The following is a 21421-nucleotide window of genomic DNA, read 5'->3' on the forward strand; positions in this document are numbered from 1 at the left end:
TACCAATAAAAACAAAAAAGACAAAAAAATTTAAAAAAAAAAAAAAAAAAAAGGAGGATCATTGAGCATTGAGTTTGAGACCAGTCTAAACTGCATAATGAGACTCTCATCTCAAAAAAAAAAAAATTATAAATAATGACATTTTTTCTTTCAGTGCTGCCTTAACAATTTCAGAAAAAGACTGAAATGCTTCCGATGTGGAGCAGACAAGTTTGGTAAGCATGAATTCAGCTGTTGGAAAATGCAGTAGAATCTAGCTAATGGAATTATTACCTGTAAACTGAGAAATAGTGTAGATTTTAGGACAGCTAAACAGTTAACTAGGGTATTTTCTTTAAGCCTTTTATCTTAGCCTCGGTAGATGCTCTAGGTGTTTGCAAGATCACAGAAAATTGAACCCAGTATAGTAGCATACACCTGTGATCCCAGCACTGAGGAGGCTAAGGCAGATGGATTACCAGGGCCAGCCTGAGGTACATAGCAAGATGTTGTGTCAGAAGAAAAAATGAACACAGAAAATTCTTTTTGTTTTCCACAATTAAATTTGCTTATCTGGTTTGCATTCTGCATCTGATTTTTGCTATTTCAGAGTAATGCCAGTCCTGCCCTGGCCCAGTGGTTGCATTCTATGTTAAACATGTCAAAATGATAGAGTTCTGCCAGATGTAGCGGCACATAGCTGTAATCCCCATACTCTAGAGGCTGAGGTGGGAGGATTGTTGTAAATTGGAGGTTAGCCTGGGCTACATAGTGAGTTCAAGGCCAGCCTGAACTACATAGTAAGACCCTGTCTCAAAAAAGGGGGGTGGGGATTTTACTATAGCCACAAGTGCTTTAAAAAGAAAACAGTAATAATTCAACTGCTAGTTGTGTTTCAAATAAAATTGAGGCTGGGTGTCGTGACTCACACCTGTAATCTCAGCACTTGGAATACTGAGGCAGGAGGATTATTGCAAGTTCAAGACCAGCCTGGGCTACAAAGTGAGCTCAAGACCAGCCTGAACTACATAGCGAGATTCTGTCTCAAAAAGACAAAAATAAACTTTTGGGGTTTTAATGTTTCTTTACTAAAAATATATCGTGTGTTGATCTGTCTTATTTTCAATGAGTCTCTTCCTCTTTCTAGATTCTGAACAGGAAGTGCCCCCTGGAACTACAGAGTCAGTTCAGTCGGTAGATTACTACTGTGATAGTAAGTTCAAGTATACTCTTTCAGTCTTTTTTTTTTTTTTTTTTTTTTTTTTTTTTTGTCTTTTTTGTCTTTTTCGTTTTTATCAGTACTAGGGATCGAACTCACGACTGCCTGCTTGCAAGGCAGGCGCTTATGCCGCTGAGCTAAATCCCCATCCCCTAATCTTTCAGTCTTAAACATTAACCTTAGTTCGAAATTTTGGTGACTTTGCCCATTTTTATTGAGTAGCAACAGCTTCCAGCTGTCTTGTAAAAGATTAGTTCTAGGGCTGGGGATTTAGCTCAGCGGCATAAGCGGCTGCCTTGCAAGCAGGCAGTCGTGAGTTCGATCCCCGGTACCGATAAAAAGCAAAAAGACAAAAAAAAAAAGATTAGTTCTAAGAATTTAGTTATATTACTGATTTCTCTAAGTTCATTGAAAAGAAAGATTTGTGCTAGTATTGTTTGTATAATTAAATGCAGTATCTTGTACAGAGTAACTGATTTGAAGATATCAGTATGCAATGTTCATACTATTGTTACTCTCTAATAACTGTGTAGAAATTGTTTTTCTCCATGTCAGGGTAAAATATACATTAGGAACTTCTGAAAATTGATTTTTTGTTTGTTTGTTTTTAAGCCTATCTTGAAAAACATTGGTGGGAATGCACATTTGTGTTATTTGTGTCTCCCCTCCACAGCAATCATTCTTCGGAACATAGCTCCACATACTGTGGTAGATTCCATAATGACAGCACTGTCTCCCTATGCGTCCTTAGCTGTCAATAATATTCGTCTCATAAAAGACAAGCAGACCCAGCAGAACAGAGGCTTCGCATTTGTGCAACTGTCTTCTGCAATGGTGAGGTTCTCATTGAATCTTTCATTTTAAAGAAACAGCATGGTGCTGGGTGTTGAGCTCAGTGAAAGAAAGCATGCTTACATGTGTGAGGCCCCAGGTTTAATCACTAGTACAAAAGATTAAAAAATAAACTTGTTCTTTTACAGTACTGGGATTGAATTGCGTGCTTGCAAAGCAAGTGCCTGAGCCACTGAGCTAAATCCCCAGCCCAAAAAATAAACAATTTTAAGGGGAAAATGTGGTTCATCCTATTTTGGTATTTTGGTATGAGGCTTCTGGAGCCCAAGGTTCATAATGACATATTGTGTACTAAATTACAGGATTGACTCTTTTGGTTGAGGGTGATGTCAAGACATGGTTTTGCTATGTAGTCCAGGCTGCCCTTGAACTTTCCATTTTTCCCAGGCTGGCCTACAGCTCCTCTTGCCCCTGCCTCAGCATCTCAAGTGTTGAGACAACAGGTGTGCTCACTATCCAGCTTATGAAACTAACTTTTTTTTTGTCTTTTTCGTTTTTACTGGTACTGGGGATCGAACTCACGACTGCCTGCTTGCAAGGCAGGCACTTATGCCGCTGAGCTAAATCCCCAGCCCCTGAAACTAACTTTTTTGATGAGTACTAAGAGTAATGCAGTACTAGGCAACTGGCAGAACTGGAGTTTGAACCGCAGTGTTCATGCTTTGTTTTATATTGTTAGGCGTTTGGGGGTTTTATTTTATTTTATTTTGGGGGTGAGTATGGGGCTCTGCATTGAACTACATCTCCAGGCTTTTTACACTTTTCTTTGAACTTTTGAGATGGTTTCACTAAATCACTAAGTTGCCTTGGTTGTGCTTGCACTTATGATCCTCCTTACAAGCATTCCTGACTTCTTTTTTTTTTTTTAATAATAGTGGATTCCTTTGCATCCTGGAAGTATTTCTTTTGTCAAAGTTTCTTATATACAAATACAATAAGAAAGGACTACTATAGGGGCTGGGGATTTAGCTCAGCGGCATAAGCACCTGCCTTGCAAGCAGGCAGTCGTGAGTTCGATCCTTGGTACCGATAAAAATGAAAAAGACAAAAAAAAATAATAATAATAAAAAAAGAAAGTACTACTATGGAAAAAAAAGCTAAAGGCTTGGGATGTAGCTCAGTGGCATAAGTGCTTGCCAGGCAAGATTGTAAGTTCAATCCCTGGTACCAAAAGAAAAAACTGAGCTAAAACCCCAGCCCCCAAGAAAAAATTCTTGAATGAGTATTTCTTGAATGGGTAAGGAGAATTTTTATATTATCTGATAAATTTGAGGTTTTTTTCATATTGTCTTTCAGGATGCTTCTCAGCTACTTCAGATATTACAGAGTCTCCATCCTCCTTTGAAGATTGATGGAAAAACTATTGGGGTTGATTTTGCAAAAAGTGCCAGAAAGTGAGTGACTTCATTATCATCTCAAACTGCTGCATCTGCACATTTATCTGGCAGTGCTTTGACAACTGTTCTTCAGCCCCTGCTCTTAACAGGGAGATATCCTCCTCCCTAGTTCAAGGGCAAGAAGTTAATTGTCTTCTCTTAAAATGTATTCTTTCCCTTCTTCTATAACCCATTTATAACAGTTGCCAGAAATTTTTATCAGGGCGGGATAAAGGGAAGTGTGGCAGGCGGGTTGAGAACATGTTCTATGAGAACAGCAGCTGTGTAGGGCAGACCTGTCCGGGAATAATCTTTTTCTTGCAGAACAGCATGATAATAACTTCTTATCTATAGTGCTTTGGTCTAATTCTAAATTTCCTTTTTCTAATAATATATACATTGGTCATCCAACAAGTGCCTTGGTATGTGGCAGTTACAAAATAGAGCAGTGGTACTAAAGGGACACTTGCCTATGAATATACCTCCCCCTATGAAATTTGGCCTTAAAAGGGGGGAGGGGCTGGAGATTTAGCTCACCGGCATAAACACCTGCCTGGCAAGTGCAAGGTCAGAATTTTGGCCTTGGGGCAGGGTATTTAGCTCAGCGGCATAAGCGCCTGTCTTTTTTTTTTTTTTTTTTTTTTTTGTCTTCTTCCTTTTTACCGGTACCGGGGATGGAACTCACAACTGCCTGCTTGCAAGGCAGGCATTTATGCCGCTGAGCTAAATCCCCAGCCATAAGCAGCCACAGGCGTCTTGCAAGTAGGCAGTTGTGAGTTGGATCCCTGGTACCAATTTAAAAAAAAAAAAAAAAATTTGGCCTTGCTGGCATTTGAGATCTCTTGACAAAGCTAGCATAAATCACTGCTCCCTTGGCAGTATGGGGGATTACTGGGAGGCATATTGGCTGGTATATACTCACATGATGGATCTTTGATTTCAGAGACTTGGTCCTCCCAGATGGTAACCGGGTCAGCGCCTTCTCTGTTGCTAGTACAGCCATTGCTGCTGCTCAGTGGTCATCTACCCAGGTAAGAGGCATGTTCTTTTTGCTCAGCATGGTATGGTTGTATCCAAATTCACAGAAATGAACTCCTCTTTGGTACTTGGAATGGAAATCTGCAAGTACATTTTCAGGGACTACTTCATAGTCTCTTTCCATGATATCTACTAAGTTTGTCTTTCCTTCCTTTTTTTTTTTTGATATTTTGTAGTCTCAAAGTGGTGAAGGAGGCAGTGTTGATTACAGTTATTTGCAGCCAGGCCAAGATGGGTATGCCCAGTATGCACAGGTAGGTCTGTTTGACTGGCATTCAACTTCCAGATTGCAAAGTGTATGTGAGAATAATAGTTAAATGGTGAATTTTCTTTCAGTACTCACAGGATTACCAACAGTTTTATCAGCAACAAACTGGCGGATTGGAGTCTGATGTATCGTCTGTATCAGGTAGTAAACTTCCATCTCCTTTTTACTTTTTTTCGGAACAGGGGATCGAACTCACAACCTCGTGCTTGCCAGACAGGCACTTATGCCACTGAGCTGAATCCCTGGCCCTCCTTTTTACTTTTTAAGCAACTGTGTTTGAGGAATATGTCTAGATGTCTTGACTAGAACCAAGACTGTGTCTGTATACCTGTAAGAGTGTAGGGGACACAGTGAAAGTTGTCTGCCCAAGGCTCTGGGAGGGATTGTGTACATCAGGAACCATAGATCATCTTGTAATGTGTTTTACTTTTGAAATTCAGTTGTCTTTACCTGCCTGGTAATTAGGATTAGTAGTGCCCACATAAATTTAGAGAGCAAAAAATATGGCTTTAGAAAGATGATAAACATCAATCAGGCTGTAATAATACAGTAAGTCAGCAGGGCGTGCTAACACATGCCTATAATCCCAGCACTTGGGAGGCTGAGGCAGGAGTATAGTTGCAAGTTTGACACCATGCTGGGCTACAAAGTGAGCTTAAGGCCACCCTGAACTGCATAGTGAGACCCTGCCTCAATAAAGACACAAAGAGCCAGGTGTGGTGACTCACGCCTGTAATTCCAGCACTCAGGAGGCTGAGGCAGGAGGATCATTGCAAGTTCGAAACCAGCCTAAAGACACAAAAACAAAGACAGCAAGTCTGACTTATCAGTGATCAAGTTGTGAACTTTCACAGGTACTAATGGACCTTACATTATAAACATTTGATGCAAACAAATTGCAGAAGTAGCTCAAGTGTCTGCTGGACATTGTCACAGTTGTGCTACTATCTTACTGTACACCAGGATAGTACAGGTGTCAGTCAGAGTCCAGGATGCCCAGAAGCCAGAAGAAAATCAGTGGCGATACAGAAGAGACTGCTAGGAAGTATAAATCAATATGCATCGTATATTTGTATCAGAGGTGTCCAAGTTTCACTGTGTTGGACTTAACTATAATAAAACTTTGCTTTAGTTTTTGTGCTAGAATTAATAAGACATAATCAAACCTTTTCTTAACCTAGAGCAGATAATGAATTTTTGTATTCTTAGCCATCATGCAGAATTCTTAACTTGGTGTATCACATTCTAGTTGAATTATAAGAAAATAAGGAGGCTGGGGATTTAGCTCAGCAGCATAAGCGCCTGCCTTGCAAGTGTGCAGTCGTGCGTTCAATCCTCGGTACTGATAAAAAAAAGAAAAGAAAAAGAAAGCCCAGTTTTGTTTTGTTTTGTTTTGTTTTTTCCCACAAGCTTTTGGCAAAAGATAAAGCCCAGTATTTTTGGCACACACTATAATTCCCAGTTACTCTGGAGGCTGAGGCAGGAGGATTGAAATTTAAAGCTGTTGGGGCTGGGGATTTAGCTCAGCGGCATAAGCACCTGCCTTGCAAGCAGGCAGTCGTGAGTCCGATCCCTGGTACCGGTAAAAATGAAAAAGACAAAAAAAAAAAAAAAAAAAAAGAAATTTAAAGCTGTCTTGGCAATTGAACAAGACCCTGTCTCGAAATTTTCTTAAAAACATGAGGATGGGGGCTGGGGATTTAGCTCAACGGCTTAAGCGCCTGCCTTGCAAGCAGGTAGTCATGAGTTCGATCCCTGGTACCGGTAAAAATACAAAAAAAACCATGAGGATGTAGCTCAGTGGTAGATTGCTTGTGTAGCAGTAGGAAGATCCAAGGTTCAAATCCAAGTATTGGTGGCACATCCAAGAATTGCCCCCCAAAAAAGATTAAATTGGGCCTTACACTTGGCTTGGAGTTCAGTGCCTCTAACCCATGTTTATTATCTGCTCAGCAGTGACCACCACCTCTGCAGCTGTAGTGTCCCAGAGTCCTCAGCTGTATAATCAGACCTCCAATCCACCTGGCTCTCCGGTAATTTTGTCATCTTTATTTGTGATTGTTGGGGAGATTTTATGTTGCTATACAAATATTGTCCTTTCCTACCGCATGAACTAGAGTTGAATAGGATATTTTCCAACCTATTTTTCTCTTTATTTCATAGTATTAGATAATGAAATTTTACTCTGTGTCAGTTGCTTATATGTCCAATGTAAAATTACAAACAGGATATATTTAAACTTTGTGCATGCTTCAGCTTGACCTTTAGAAAGTTGTCATCATGTGTTTTGATGAAGGGTTGCTTTGGATCCTTGCTGTGGGTGTGTGTTAGGGGATCTTTTCCTTCTGGATGATTGCAGTGGTTCAGTTTTCTTAAAAGGCTTTACAGTTGAAATTATATTGAAGCTGCTATTCTTTCCAGACTGAGGAAGCACAGCCTAGCACTAGCACAAGTACACAGGCCCCCGCTGCTTCCCCTACTGGTGTAGTTCCTGGTACCAAATATGGTAAGCTAAACTTTTTGGATCTGTTGACAGTTAGAAGGTCCTAGTTTCTGTCTTTGTTTAATGAAAGTTCTTCTCCCTTTATGGATGACAGAGGGACAGAAAAACATTAAGACCTGCTATGTCTCGTTGGCTTGGAATTAAAAATAAAGGGATTTTCTTACCTGGAATGATTGTTGGATTTTGTTTTTGCAGCTGTACCAGACACATCCACTTACCAGTATGATGAATCTTCAGGATATTATTATGATCCAACAACAGGGCTCTATTATGACCCCAACTCACAAGTAAGAGTGATATTTTCCTCTTCAGTTTGACTAGAAGGTTCTTAGTTTTGCTTAGTATATTTAGGAAACATGAGATAAAATAATTCCCTGCAAAAGGAATATGTGACTCAGTAAGTTTTATTATTTGAGTTTAGTGGTGCTGGGGATCAGACTCTGCCACTGAGCTGTGTTCCTATCTCCTAGATGAGTTTTAGCCGCCAAGATGTAATGTTTAGGTGTTTGCTTTGTTTTGTTTTTTTGTTAGTAACATACTGCTTGAGCTTAAACCCATGGCCTTCATACTGAACTACATCCCAGCCCTATTTATGTTTTAAGACAGTGTCTCACTAAGTTGCCCAGAGTGCTGGAATTATAAGGTCCCATTCTTGTCTTTGAGAGTTTTTTTATTGTAGTTGGTTTGGTTTGGTTTGGTTTGGTTTGGTTTTTTTTTTTTCCCCCTTTTGAGACAGTCTTACTATGTAGTTGAGGCTGGCCTTAACTCACTGTCTAGCCCAGTCTGAGCTTGAACTCATGGTAATCCTTCTGTCTCAGCCTCCCAAGTGCAGAGACTACAGATGTGTGCCACCACACCCATCTGCCTTTGAGTTTTTTGGTTTTGGTTTTTTTGGGGATTTTTTTGTACTGGGAATCTAACTCAGGACCTTGTGCTTGTCAGGCAGGCGCCATGCTGCTAAACTATATCCCTGGCCCCTGCCTTTGAGTTTTACCTTTAAAGTTAAATATTATGAGGTAGTGGTCATGGTGGTGCACATCTGCAATATCACCTACTGGGGAGGCTGAAGCAGAATGGTCATGAATTTAACGCCAACCTGGCCAATACAGAAGGAAGTTATCTCAAGTTCTGAGGTGTAATGTACATATAGAAAAATGCACAAGAATAAAGTATACAGTTCTTTGAGTGCTTCGATGCATGCATATTCATATATATACCATCACTCGGAACATTTCTAGCATGCCTGAAAGGCTGTTCAGACCTCTTCCTAGTCAGTACTTTCATGTTTCAGTACCCATTGCTCTGGCATCCTTTATCAGAGGCAGTATTGCCAAGATTTGTATAAAGCTCTAACTAGAAGTTTTAAAATGTGTTTTTTTCTCAAGGTAAAATGCAACATTTTACCATTTATAGTGTTTAATGTAGTGATTCTTAGTATATTCATAGTGTTATGTAAGCATCATCCCTAGCTAATTCAATTATACTAAAAACTAGAACATTTTCATTACACCAAGAACACCCCCATATCCCTTCCAACTACTACTCCAACTTTCCCTGAGTAGCCATTAACTTGCTTTTTGTCTCTGGATTTCTCCATTTCTGGATATTTTTGGTAAATTAAATCAGTATGTGACCTGTTAATCCAGCATCTTTCACTTAACTTACCCGTGTATTTTTTTTAGTCTATTATATTCAAAGATAAATAGAAAAAAAAAGAAGAGGAAGAAAAAAAATACAACAAAATTTCAAAGCACATCAGTTGGAGTAACAGACATACACTGAGCATTGTCATCCCCAGATCATTCACCCCGAGCACAAGACATCTGCCTTCAATTGTCTGAACAGTACCAGTACAAATCTTTCTTTTCTGCAAGCTTGGAGAAATTAGTAGTATAACTATCTTAACTATTTTTTATATACATATACATACATGTATACCTGGTTTTACTTTCAGCTTGTCACACTAATACCATATTTGCACATATGTGTCATATTTCACTAATGAGTATTTCTCAAGGTACATCCATTTGTTTACAAGTGTCTAGTTTATCATTCTTTATGGTTGAGTAGTACTCCATTGTATAAAAATACATCTTTTTTTTTTTTTTTTTTAGTCTATCCCTCAATCATTTAGGTTGTTTCCAAAAATCTGACTATTAAAAACTATGTTGCACGGCATAAGCGCCTGCCTTGCAAAAAGGCAGTCGTGAGTTCGATCCCCGGTATTGATTAAAAAAAAAACAACTGTGCTGCTATAAACATGAGTGCACATATATCACTGTGATGTGATGTTTTTAATTCTTTTGGAAAGATACCCAGAAGGGGAATGGTTGGCTTGAATGGGACCCCCAATCCTAGTTTTTTGAGAAATCACCATACTGATTTCCACAGTGGTTGTACCAGTCTGCATTCCCACCAGCAGTGGAGAAGGGTTCCTTTTTTCCCCACAGCCCCTCCAACATTTGTTATTGGTTGATTTCTTGATGGTAACCATTCTTTCTATACTAAGGTGGAAATCTTCATGTTGTTTTAATTTGTATCTCTCAAATGACCAGTGCTGTTGAATATTTTTTCATGTGTTCATTTGCTGTTTGTATGTTTGTATTTCTTCATCTGTGAAGTATGTGTTCATCTCAGATGCCCATTTTTGAATTGAGTCTTTAAATCTAGGAGGACTGATTTTTTTTTTAAGTTCTTTATATGTTCTCCATAGTAATTCTTTATCTGAGGAACAACTAGCAAACATTTTCTCCCACATTATGGGTTGTCTCTTCGCTATGTTGGTGGTTTCTCTTGCTGTCCAAAAGCTTTTCAGTCGGATGAGATGCTGTTTGTTAATAGGTTTTTTTGGGGGAGATAGGTTTTTAATTACATCTTTGATTTCATTTATTGATATTGAGTTAGTTAGGATTTTTATATCTTCTTGATTCAGCTTTGGTAATTCTTGTGTATCTAGGAATCTATCCATTTCTTCTGTATTTTCCATCTTATTAGAATACAAATTTTCAAAGTAGGTATAGATGATTTCTGCAGGGTCTGTTGTGATTTTGCCCCTTTTATTCCTAATTGCTTGAAGTCTTGCCTTTTTTTTTTTTATAAGTTTGGCTAAGAGTTTGTTCATTTTATTTAATCTTTCAAAAAATGAACTCTTGGATTGATTATTTGTGTAGTCTCCAGTGTGTTAATTTCTGCTCTGAACCCTCATTTGAGCTTTTGGTTTAGCCTACTCTTTTTATAAAAATTCAAGGTTCATCATTAAGTTGTTTGTATGCACTTGCTCTGTTTTCCTGATATGGGTATTTAATGCTATAAATTTTCCTCTTAAGACTGCTTTCATTGTGTCCCACAAGTTCTGCTATGTTGTATTGTTATCATTCAAGTGTAAAAACTGATTTCTTCGTTAATTTCATCTGTGACCCATTAGTTGTTCAGTAGGATGCTACTTAAAATCCATGTGTTTATGAAGCTCTTATGGTTTCCTTTAGTATGGATTTCCAATTTCTTTGCCCTGTGGTCTGATAGTATGCATAGGATAATTTCAGTTCCTTTACATTTACTTAAGATGTTCTATGAGCCAATATGTGTTCTATTTTGTAGAATGTCCCATGTGCAGCTGAGAAGAATGTGTATTCTGATGATATGGGGTGTAACTCTATAGATATCTACTAAGTTCATTTGCTCAAAAGTTTGATTTAGTTTTAGTATTTCATTATTAATTTTTTTTGTCTAGTTCTGTCTTTTTGTGATAGTGGAGTATTGAGGTCTCCCCATAAAATTGTATTAGTGCTTATTTGATTTTTCATGTCCATTAGTAATTATTTTATATAGCTGGGTGCACTGGTACTTGTTGCGTATATACTTATAATTGTTATTTCTTCTTCTTCCCTTCATGAGGATGTAGTGACCTTCTTTATCTCCCTTAATCAGTCTTGGCTTAAAGTTCACTTTGTCTACAAATAGAGTAGCTACCCCTGATTTTTTCTGGATTCCTATTTCATGAAGTATTGTTTTCCATCCTTTGACTTTCAGTCTATGAATTTCTTTTTAAATTAAGTGTGTTTCTTGTATGCAGCGTATTTGTTGGATCTTGTATCTTGTTCCATTCTTCTAGTCTGTGTCTTTTGACTGGTGAATTGAGACCATTAATATTGATGTTTAAAACTGATACGTATTTAAAAAATTTTTTTTTAAAGTTTAAAAAAGACTGATATGGGGCTGGGGGTTTAGCTCAGTGGCGTAAGCACCTGCCTTGCAAGCAGGCAGTCGTGAGTTCGATCCCTGGTACCGATAAAAAGGAAAAAGACAAAAAAAAAAAAAAAAAAGACTGATATGTATTGACCTATGCTTGCATGTTATTTTCTTGTTTTCTTCCCCTCCCTTGTTTTTCTCCCTCCATTTGTTTGCCTTTCCTGGTGGATTCCTTCTGTTGGGGTTCATGGAGCTGTAGTCCTTTATTATCTCTTTCTAGAATGCCCTTCAGAACATTTAGGAGTGCTGGTTTGGTGGTCAAAATTTCCTCAGATGTTGTTTGTCATGAAAGTATCTTATATCTCCATCAATTTTGAAAAATAGTTTTGTGGGATACATCAGTTTGGGTTGAAAGTTGTTTTCCTTTAGAACTTGGAGTACTTTATTCCAAGCTATCCTTGGCTTGAAGATTTGCTGAGAAGTCAGCTGTGATTCTGATGGGCTTTCCTTTATAGCTGGTTTATTTCTTTTTCCTAACAGCTTTTTTTTTTTTTTTTTTTTTTTTTGTCGTTTTCCTTTTTATCGGTACTGGGGATCAAACTCACGACTGCCTGCTTGCAAGGCAGGCGCTTTTGCCGCTGAGCTAAATCCCCAGACCCCTTCCTAACAGCTTTTAAGATTCTATTCTTGTGTTGAGTTTCTGGAATCTTGACTGATATGCCTGGCTGTAGTTTTTTTGTTTGTTTGTTTTGTTTTGGTTGGTTTGCTTTGGTTTTTTGATCATTGCTATTTAGAGTTCTGTATGTCTCACTTACTTGTATGTCAAATTGTTTTCTCTACCAGGAAAGTTTTTTGTCATGATGTCTGTGAACATGTTTTTAATATTATTTGTGGTATCGCTTGCTTGTTCATTGACTCCAGTGAGTTTTGTTATTATTTGTCTCATCTAGCAGCTCCTAGATTGATTTCTTTTGGTGCCATGCTACTTTTGAGAAATATTTTCTTTTCCTGGTCACTAATTGCAAGCCTGTCATCAATATCTGATCCTGTCCTTCCTTGATGGCCTAATCTGCTTTGAAGACCTTCAGTAGAATTTTTATTCTGAATATCTACTTGAATCTGATTTACGGATTCCATTTCTTTCCCATGCTGCGCTTCCATAATTTGCTTAAGTTCGTCTATTTTTTTAGCCTGTGTCTGCTCTAACATCACTAAGCATGGTGTGTATTTTGGTAATCTCTGTAGTTACCTGAGAAATTACTTCTGATTTCATTTTTTCCAGAGCCTCGTTCAGAAGCTTTGTTGTTACCACTTTGGAGAGACCTGGTAGGGGACTTTCAGATTGTCCCACCTCATTGCCCCCTGGGTTTGCCTTGGAGAATTGGATTTCTGGGGTTGCATCTTAAGTGTCATTTCATTTGTTTTCCTAATTTATTTCCTGGGGTGATGCTTGTAAGTTGCCTATGGCGGGTTGCTTTATTGCTGGTATTTAGGACACTTAGGTGTTGAGTATTTCTCTGAAGTGTCTTCCAGGTATAGCTGTTTTTGGGTTTTGAATCTATTGGGAGATCTTACCTCTTCAGTTTGTTGGAGATGATAAATTGTTGCTCATTTAGCGTAGTCCCTGGTTCTTTAGCACTGTGCCACAGTATTTTGTTAATATCAGTCATGAATTATCAGAGCCAATAGCTGTTTAGAACAATTACGTTTGTTTTGGCTGTAGTGGTACCATGTACCATAGCTTCAAACATAGCTGTAGCATCAAACATAGCCTATACGACAACAAACTGAGCTAACCCTTAATTTGCCAACTTTTAACTATGTGAACTAGATTTGTGGTTGTATAACAAAATATAAAACAAAATCAGATAATTATATGCAATATGTAAGTCTATAATGTGTCAGTTTTGCCCTCAGGGTTAACATTTTATTTTATAATTTTTTTGTCTTTTTTGAGACGGGGTCTCGCTAAGCAGTTCAGGCTGGCCTTGAGCTCACTTTGTAGCCCTGGCTGGTCTCGAACTTGCAAGGATCCTCCCACCTCAGCCTACCGAGTGTTGGGATTACAGGTGTGAGCCACCACACCTGGCTTTCTGTAGTACCTCACAACCTTGGCTTGCCAGGCAGGCGCTTATGCCGCTGAGCTAAATCCCCGGCCTTAGGGTTAAAATTTTAAATGGATTAAGGAGAAAGTAGAGAAGTGAAAAAGATTGTAAGTAAGGTTGGAGGACAAAGATCGATCCCACCAACTTAGGGAAATTGATGCAGAAGACTGAAGGAAAAGATAGTTAAATGGAAGAGATAAAAGGTAGAACAGAACCACACCCACAAAGAGGTTAGGAACCACTCTCACATTCATTAAAAAAAAATAATAAACAAACTGAATAAAACAAAACCAAACAAGAAAAGAAAAAATCCCAAATAGTCCACTTCCAGGATTCTCTCTGGGTTAACTAGTAGACAGCCTGTGGAGAGAGTCCTGAATTGTGCCACTCTATCCCAGCAAGCCAGCCATTGCTCTATGGCAGAGTTCTAGATAGCCTTAGCAGGCCTGCCCTGCCACCAGTCTCACTGGGCTTGCCTCAGTCCAAGTAAATTTGATGGGTCTGCGCCCAGCTAGGAACTGCTGGAGGAAGCCGGCAGTAGTTTTTTGTCACGGGCTTATCCTGCTCAACTCCATAATGGCTCTAAACCAATCATTCTCTCAAATGAGAGGACTGAGTCTTCTGCACTCAGCGCCAGCCAATGCAATCTTCCTTGTCTGCTGCTTCCCTCCACTGTTGAGTCTCTGCAAAGGCCTCTGGGATCACCAGCTGCCACTGTCACTGTGACCATCTGTCCCCAGATTCCAACAGTTCCTCTTGTGCAGTAACCACCAGTTACTACCTCCTTCTTTGTTGAAGTTTTTCTTTTTACTCTCTCTGTGGGCTTCAATTCACACTTCAGATTTTTCCTGGGTCTGAGAGCCCACTTCCTTCTTGCCTTCCTCATGCTGCTATATTGCAGCATCTGGGTGGTGATTTTCAAAGAGGCTGTTTGCTGCTTATTGCTCCACCATCTTCTTGTTAACTATCCATGTATTCTTGAGGGTGGAATTTACCAAATCTGTGGAGTGATGTTTCATTTTTAGTGGTGTGTATAACTTTTTAAAGAGGAAACAGCTTTAACACTCTATAAATAACTGTTTATGACCAGGAACTACATATATAGAATATAACAGGAACTTGTGGTTCTTGAGACAGGAAACTGTGAAGCTATGTGTGACCTGTTTGAGCAGGCCCAGCTTCTGCAGTTCTTCCACTTCTTGTTTGTGTAGTCTTGTGATTTCTATGTCTTACACCACCTTCCTTATCTAGAAGAAAATTACAGATAAGTCATCCCAGGTCCCTATTGAGCCAGGCAGAGTAACAGGAATAATCAGGAGAGGAGGGGAGGTGTCACCTGTCCTCTGTTGTAATTTCTGTTGGGCTTGGCTTCCTTTAGTAATTCTTCCTTCCAGGGTCCTTTCCTAATATTTATTTGTAGTCCTTTGATTGCTTGGGGGTCCTTCCATATTAGTGAACTCAGTGGTGAACTGTTAACTGGTTGTCACAGAGGATGTATGTATACATCATCCTACTCTTGCCACTTGGTTTGTATAAAATGCTTGTGAAAAGAAACGACCCTTGTATTTTTTGGATGCCCTCTAGATAGGCCTAGGAATTAAATTAATGAGATTCTTGAAAAAGAACCAAAATAACTTTAATCTGCTTTTTAAAATTTGGCATATGGACTGGGGATATAGCTCAGTAGTATAACCACCTACCTGACAAGAATGAGGTAGGGGGCTGGGGATTTAGCTCAGCGGCATAAGCACCTGCCTTGCAAGCAGGCAGTCGTGAGTTTGATCCCTGGTACCGATAAAAAAACGAAAAAGACAAAAAAAAAAAAAAAAGAATGAGGTTGTGACTTCGATCCCTAAAACCAAAAAGAAAAGAAATATTTGAGCTAGGGATATAGCTCAGCAGTGTAAGCACCTGCCTGGAAGCACAAGGTCCTGAGTTCAATTCCTCATACCAAAAAAAAAAAAAAATTTAAATTTGACCTAGGTAAAATAAATAAGTAACATAGGCTATTTGTTGTTTTGTTTTCTTTTTTGAGACATCGTCTCCTTATGCAGTTTAGGCTGGCCTCAAACTCATGGTGATCCTCCAGCCTCAGCCTCAAAAATGCTGGGATTATGGGCATGGACCACCAAGGCGGTTTCATGTTTGCTTGTTTGTTGGGTTTGTTTGTTTTGTTTTGTCTTTTTTTGAGGCAGACTCCTGCCTCAGCTTCCCGAGTGCTGGGATTACAGAAGTGTGCCACCACAACTGGCCTGACTTAAGCTTTTTTAAGTTTGCTTAAGGGACTACTCAGTGGTAAAAGTTTTCCCTAGCATGTTCAAGGTCCTGGGATTTAGTCCTCAGCACCACCATAAAAAGTTTGCTGGGCATCACAAGTAGCATTAAAATCAGAGCCTAGGGTTTGTGGAGATGTATTGCTCCTCTCCAGTTTATACCCTGGAACATGCCTAAAAGGCGACTATTGACAGTGGGTATTTAGTGTCTGAAACTTTGAAAATTTAAAAAGGGACCTGGGAATATAGCTCAGTAGCACAGTACCCACCTAGCAAGTGCATGGTCCTGAGTTTGATTCCTGGTACCCAAGGAAGAAAAACTTGTAAAAAGGGGTCATGAGAATGTAGTTCAATGTGAAGGGCCATGGGTTCAAGTCCCAGAACTGGGAAAACAATACACAAAGGAGAAAATCTGCATTAATTATATTTTCTTCTAGTACTACTACAATTCCTTAACACAACAGTATCTTTATTGGGATGGAGAGAAGGAGACCTATGTACCAGCTGCAGAGTCCAGCTCGCACCAGCAGACAGGCTTGCCTCCTGCAAAAGAGGGGAAAGAGAAGAAGGAGAAACCCAAGAGCAAAACAGCTCAGCAGGTAAAGAGTATAAGCCAGGCAGGGAACCTATAGTTTTCTTCTTGGTATATTGAATGACTTAATTCTTCATTTTTTGGTTGTTGCATTTGTGTTAGCTTTATTTAGACTTAGAAACTGGGCTGAGGGTTTAGCTGGGGTTGCAGCTTGTCTAGCATGTTCAAGACTCTGAGTTTCATGGAGGTGGAGGTGCTTGAAGAATATGAGCTTTAAGAAATATTTATAGGTTGTGTGCAGTAGCATCTATGGGAATATTGTAGGTAGAAGAGGAAAAGGGGGTTTTGTTGTAGGTTACATGACTGAGATAAAAGATCCTTAATGGCTCACTCCTATGGGACAGGAAACTAAATGTTTTGGGGTGGTGTTTGTTGTTTGGTATTAGATCGCCAAGGACATGGAACGCTGGGCTAAGAGTTTAAACAAGCAGAAAGAAAATTTTAAAAACAGCTTTCAACCTGTCAATTCCTTGAGGGAAGAGGAAAGGAGAGAATCTGCTGCAGCAGATGCTGGTTTTGCTCTTTTTGAGAAAAAGGTAACAAACAGTAAGAGGACACACTTCATAATGGAAGCCTATGTAAAACCTGAGGCTTATTGATGGCTTGTTTGCTTTCTAGGGAGCCATAGCAGAAAGACAGCAGCTCATCCCAGAATTGGTGCGAAATGGGGATGAGGAAAATCCCCTCAAAGTAAGGAAGAACCAATGTGTTTTAAAGATTGTGTCTGTGGTTTATGTTTCACTGAGAATCTTGCCCACTTTTTGGCTAATGTGATTTCTCCTTAAAACTGGATATGGCCTCTGTCATTAGGGATTTGGAGCAGCTTCTGCACATAGAATCTTTATCAGGGATTTGCTGCACCTGAGGGAAACTGATGGCGCAGTGAATGAAGCCTGAATTCTTAATCTCAGTTAATTGAGTTTTGTTGCAACTGTAAATAGAAATTTTAATGGTCTAGAAAGAGAAAATTAACACAAGAAAAAACTCACTCTGCCCAATAAGTACTAGTCCTCTTTGCGCCATTACTCTGATTTGTTGTTGTAGCTAGATTTTTAAATGTGACTATTAAAAAAAAAAATGACAGGACTGGGGATTTAGCTCAGCAGCATAAGCGCCTGCCTTGCAAGCAAGCAGTCGTGAATTTGATCCCTGGTACCAATAAAAACGAAAAAGACCAAAAAAAAAAAAAAAAAGATGGGGCTGGGGATTTAGCTCAGTGGCATAAGCACCTGCCTTGCAAGCCGGTGGTCGTGAGTTCGATCCCTGGTACCAAAAAAAAAAAAAAAAAAAAAAAGACACTGAGTAATCAGGATTCTCCCACATTGTAGATTAACCCATCCTCTTTTTGTTCTCAGAGAGGTCTGGTTGCTGCATATAGTGGTGACAGTGACAATGAGGAAGAACTGGTAGAGAGACTTGAGAGTGAAGAAGAGAAGCTTGCTGACTGGAAGAAGATGGCCTGCCTGCTCTGCCGTCGCCAGTTCCCAAACAGAGATGCCCTAATCAGGCATCAGCAGCTCTCGGACTTACACAAGGTTGCTTGCTTCCCTGAGCTGGGGGAAGAAAGGCAGTAAGATGAATAGCATGTTCTGACCATGGTGAAAGTACCTGTTGTTGGTGGTTGCCTCATAGAAATGTACCAGAGTATAGAAGAGAGAGAATTATGTCTCCACACACCCCAGGCTCTGGTTTTGATGCTATGTATATTGAATTGGGCTTTGGTTATTAAAATTTAATAGTGATAATGTTATAACAGTTCACATTAGGGTGGTCTGAACTCTAATCGTAAAACAATCTCTTATATAGCAAAACATGGACATCTACCGACGATCCAGGCTGAGCGAGCAGGAGCTGGAAGCGCTGGAGCTGAGGGAGAGAGAGGTGAATCAGAAACAAAGCACCACTAGAAAGACTATTTTAAGATTATCTACCTTTAGTGATTTTTGTCTCATTTTGATTTGTTTTTGCTTGTTCTGAGACAGGGTCTTATTGTAGTACGTTGGCTGGTCCTGAATTCCTAGGTTCAAGCAATCCTGCGTAAACCACCTGAGTGGCTGGGGCTGTAGGATAGGCACACAACACTATGCTAAGCTTGGCTTTAGCTTTTCGCTTTTGTTTTTGTTTTGGTACCAGGGAGCAAACTCATAACCTCATGCTTGCCAGGCAGGTACTGTGTGGCTTTAGCTTTTATGTGTAGTCTTTAGTTCCAGATCACTGGGACAGGTTAAAAGTATTCACTCTGGTATTTTATGTAGGTGCACCCAGGTTTTATGTGTTTCGTGAGTCCCTTGCTGTCCCTTCATGAAGCTATACAAGACTATAAACATACCCTTAAGATTTCCAAGTGCTCCAGGTGTGGTGGCACACACCTAATCCTAACAGTGTGAGAGGCTGAGGCAGAGGGATGCAAATTCAAGTCTGTCCTGGGCAATTTAGGAATTTAATGAGACCCTGTCTTAAAAAAGGGCTAGGGATATAACTTAGGATAAGAACCCTGGGTTCAATTCCCATTATAAAAATATACTATCACATTAAAAACCAGGCTCTGATTAAAAATAGAGTGAAAGTCTTGAAGTTGAGGTGCATTAAACTATATAGATGGAAGTATGAATGTTTCTAGCAATGTTTTTGTTCTCCTACATAGATGAAATACCGAGATAGAGCTGCAGAAAGACGAGAGAAGTATGGCATTCCAGAGCCTCCAGAGCCCAAGCGCAAGAAACAGTTCGATGCTGGCACTGTGTATGTGATGTGCACCATTTTCCAGTTCATTAGTTGGGGCTCTGACTGTTTTAAGTAACTGTGTGTTTGCCACTGGCAGGAATTACGAGCAGCCCACCAAAGATGGCATTGACCACAGTAACATTGGCAACAAGATGCTGCAGGCCATGGGCTGGCGGGAAGGCTCAGGCTTGGGAAGAAAGTGTCAAGGCATCACAGCTCCCATTGAGGTAAGCAGCAGGGCTAGGCATCATGCCTGGGTTTAAAGATTAAAATTTAGTGGAATTTTGATCCATGAGAAGAAACCCTTAAGTTGGTTAACCCAGGTTGAATTAGCCCACTCTGTCCTGTCAGCATGGCTGAAATCTGATTCTTACTGTTTTATCTCGTGTGTGTGAGTCCTGCTGATGTCTTGCTTTGTACCTGTAATTAATTACTAGGTCTCTCCCAGGATTCTGTGAAATATTTTGGGGCCCTTACTAGGCCTGGCTACTTGCTGAGCAGACATTGAGGAGTGGAGGATGTGGGTTCACCTGGCTGCCTGTTTTATCCCATTTTATTTCTCCAGCCCTTAAACCTACTCCAGGTCTCCAGCATAGACGACTTGTTTTCTTTTTTTTTTTTTTTTTTTTTTTTTGGTGCTGGGGATCAAACTCACAACCTTGCACTTGCCAGGCAGGCGCTTACACCACTGAACTAAACCCCTGGCCATGAAAACTTGTTTTCATATGAACCTTTCTGCTTCCTGTGAATGGTCCTGATTAGCGTGAAGTAGGCTGGATGAGAGGTGGAAGCAGGCCACATCCTACCTGCCAAATTGCTGACAGTCTTTCTTCTTTTTTCTAGGCTCAAGTCCGGCTAAAAGGAGCTGGCCTAGGAGCCAAAGGCAGTGCATATGGGTTGTCAGGTGCTGATTCCTACAAAGACGCTGTTCGGAAAGCCATGTTTGCTCGGTTTACTGAGATGGAGTGAGGCTGAGAGAGATGACCAAGAGCACAAGGAGTGGGCCATGTCCTAGATGCGCTCTTAACACCGTCTGGCATGCCTTGTGCTAGTTTCTAGGGTGAACCACTCTATTTTTGCAGGGTTCTTTTCTCCACCATACGAGTCCCTTTATGTGGGCTGTCTGGTGAACAGCCTTCCACCCTTCCTGCCTGAGGACTTGTGAACAGACCAGAGGGATGGTGGACTTTTTATATGTCAGTGTACATAGTGTAATGTAGTACATTTTACATGTGTAGTCTATGTTGTGGCCCCTCTTTCCTGGGGATTTGAGGTGTCCTAGGTGGTAAGTGACACCAAAAAGCCACCTCTGTCATTTGTCATCGTGATGTCTTTCCTTGGCAAAGCCTTGTGTATATTTGTATATTACACATTTGTACAGAATTTTGGAAGATTTTCAGTCTAGTTGCCAAATCTGGTTCCTTTACAAAAGAAATACCTTGAAAAGTGGTTGTCCTGTGTCTTCATTCTTGGGTGAGTAGGTAAAACATGTCCAAGCCATTAGTCTGTTGGGTTTTTATGCTTATTTCCTCACTCCCAACATTCACTGTGCAATTTTTGTGTTTGAGACAGGTCATACCATGTAGCTCAGGCTGGCCTTTCCTCATCATCTCTAGTACCAGGATTACAAGCATGTAACATCACACCTGATCTGGTCTCAGGTTCAAATTTTTACATTGAAGCTGCTGCACCCTCTTCCCCTTTGCTACCAGGGACTAAACTCATGACCTTGCACTTGCCAGGCAGGTGCTTATAGTGCTGAGCAAAATCCCCAGCCCCTGCTCCCAATTCTAGAACATTGCAGTTTCCCATTCTACATGGTGTGTACCTGGACAGTGTTTGACAAGTGCAGTAAGTGCCTAAGTCCCAGAGGTTGCTCTGGGGACCAGGTGACATGATAGGTACTTGACACTACCAATCTGGCCAAACAATGCTGGGACTCCATGGATATGGTATATCATGAAAGAAAGGTCTTTTCTTAGACCTAGAACAGAGAGTAGGTTTCATGGGTAGTCATGTTTTCAGGCAGATCTGGCCCTGACACGGAATAGAACATATTCAGGAGGAGCTTCCAAGGCACAGGTCCTCACCACCTTCCAGGTAGTACCTCAGTGAGCTTGAGTCCACTCATAGCTTGGCTAGGGATAGGTGGAGACAAGTGCAGAAACCCCAAACCACAGAGTAGAGTAAGGCTTAGGGACCTCACAATGAGGCTCGAATTCCTGAATCAAGCGGCAGTGTGTCTACACAACTATCTACCAGGGTTGATAGCCACAGAGTAAATCAGCCCCCCCCCCATAAATG

At 40.2% G+C, this 21421-nt stretch overlaps 1 protein-coding gene across 2 annotated transcripts in view; it reads left to right on the forward strand.

Moving 5' to 3' along the window:
* Positions 1 to 20566, forward strand: part of Rbm5 (RNA binding motif protein 5) — a 36565-nt gene extending 15999 nt beyond the window's left edge. The window contains exons 8-25 of one of the 2 annotated variants that reach the window (XM_013159822.3): positions 155 to 215; positions 1127 to 1192; positions 1872 to 2032; positions 3347 to 3444; positions 4370 to 4457; positions 4641 to 4718; positions 4801 to 4873; positions 6686 to 6765; positions 7154 to 7238; positions 7431 to 7522; positions 16239 to 16400; positions 16780 to 16929; positions 17012 to 17083; positions 17749 to 17928; positions 18200 to 18274; positions 19038 to 19135; positions 19215 to 19344; positions 19961 to 20566. In XM_013159822.3, coding sequence (XP_013015276.1) covers positions 155 to 215; positions 1127 to 1192; positions 1872 to 2032; positions 3347 to 3444; positions 4370 to 4457; positions 4641 to 4718; positions 4801 to 4873; positions 6686 to 6765; positions 7154 to 7238; positions 7431 to 7522; positions 16239 to 16400; positions 16780 to 16929; positions 17012 to 17083; positions 17749 to 17928; positions 18200 to 18274; positions 19038 to 19135; positions 19215 to 19344; positions 19961 to 20086 — 1875 coding nt within the window. In that variant the 3' untranslated portion in view covers positions 20087 to 20566. The remainder of the gene's footprint in view (positions 1 to 154; positions 216 to 1126; positions 1193 to 1871; positions 2033 to 3346; positions 3445 to 4369; positions 4458 to 4640; positions 4719 to 4800; positions 4874 to 6685; positions 6766 to 7153; positions 7239 to 7430; positions 7523 to 16238; positions 16401 to 16779; positions 16930 to 17011; positions 17084 to 17748; positions 17929 to 18199; positions 18275 to 19037; positions 19136 to 19214; positions 19345 to 19960) is intronic. The other variant, XM_013159823.3, reaches the window with a different exon arrangement.
* The last annotated feature ends 855 nt before the right edge of the window (positions 20567 to 21421 follow it).

Source organism: Cavia porcellus, unplaced genomic scaffold, assembly GCF_034190915.1.
Source record: "Cavia porcellus strain 051 isolate PalLab524CR breed Dunkin Hartley unplaced genomic scaffold, mCavPor4.1 scaffold_5, whole genome shotgun sequence".
Taxonomy (NCBI): domain Eukaryota; kingdom Metazoa; phylum Chordata; class Mammalia; order Rodentia; family Caviidae; genus Cavia; species Cavia porcellus.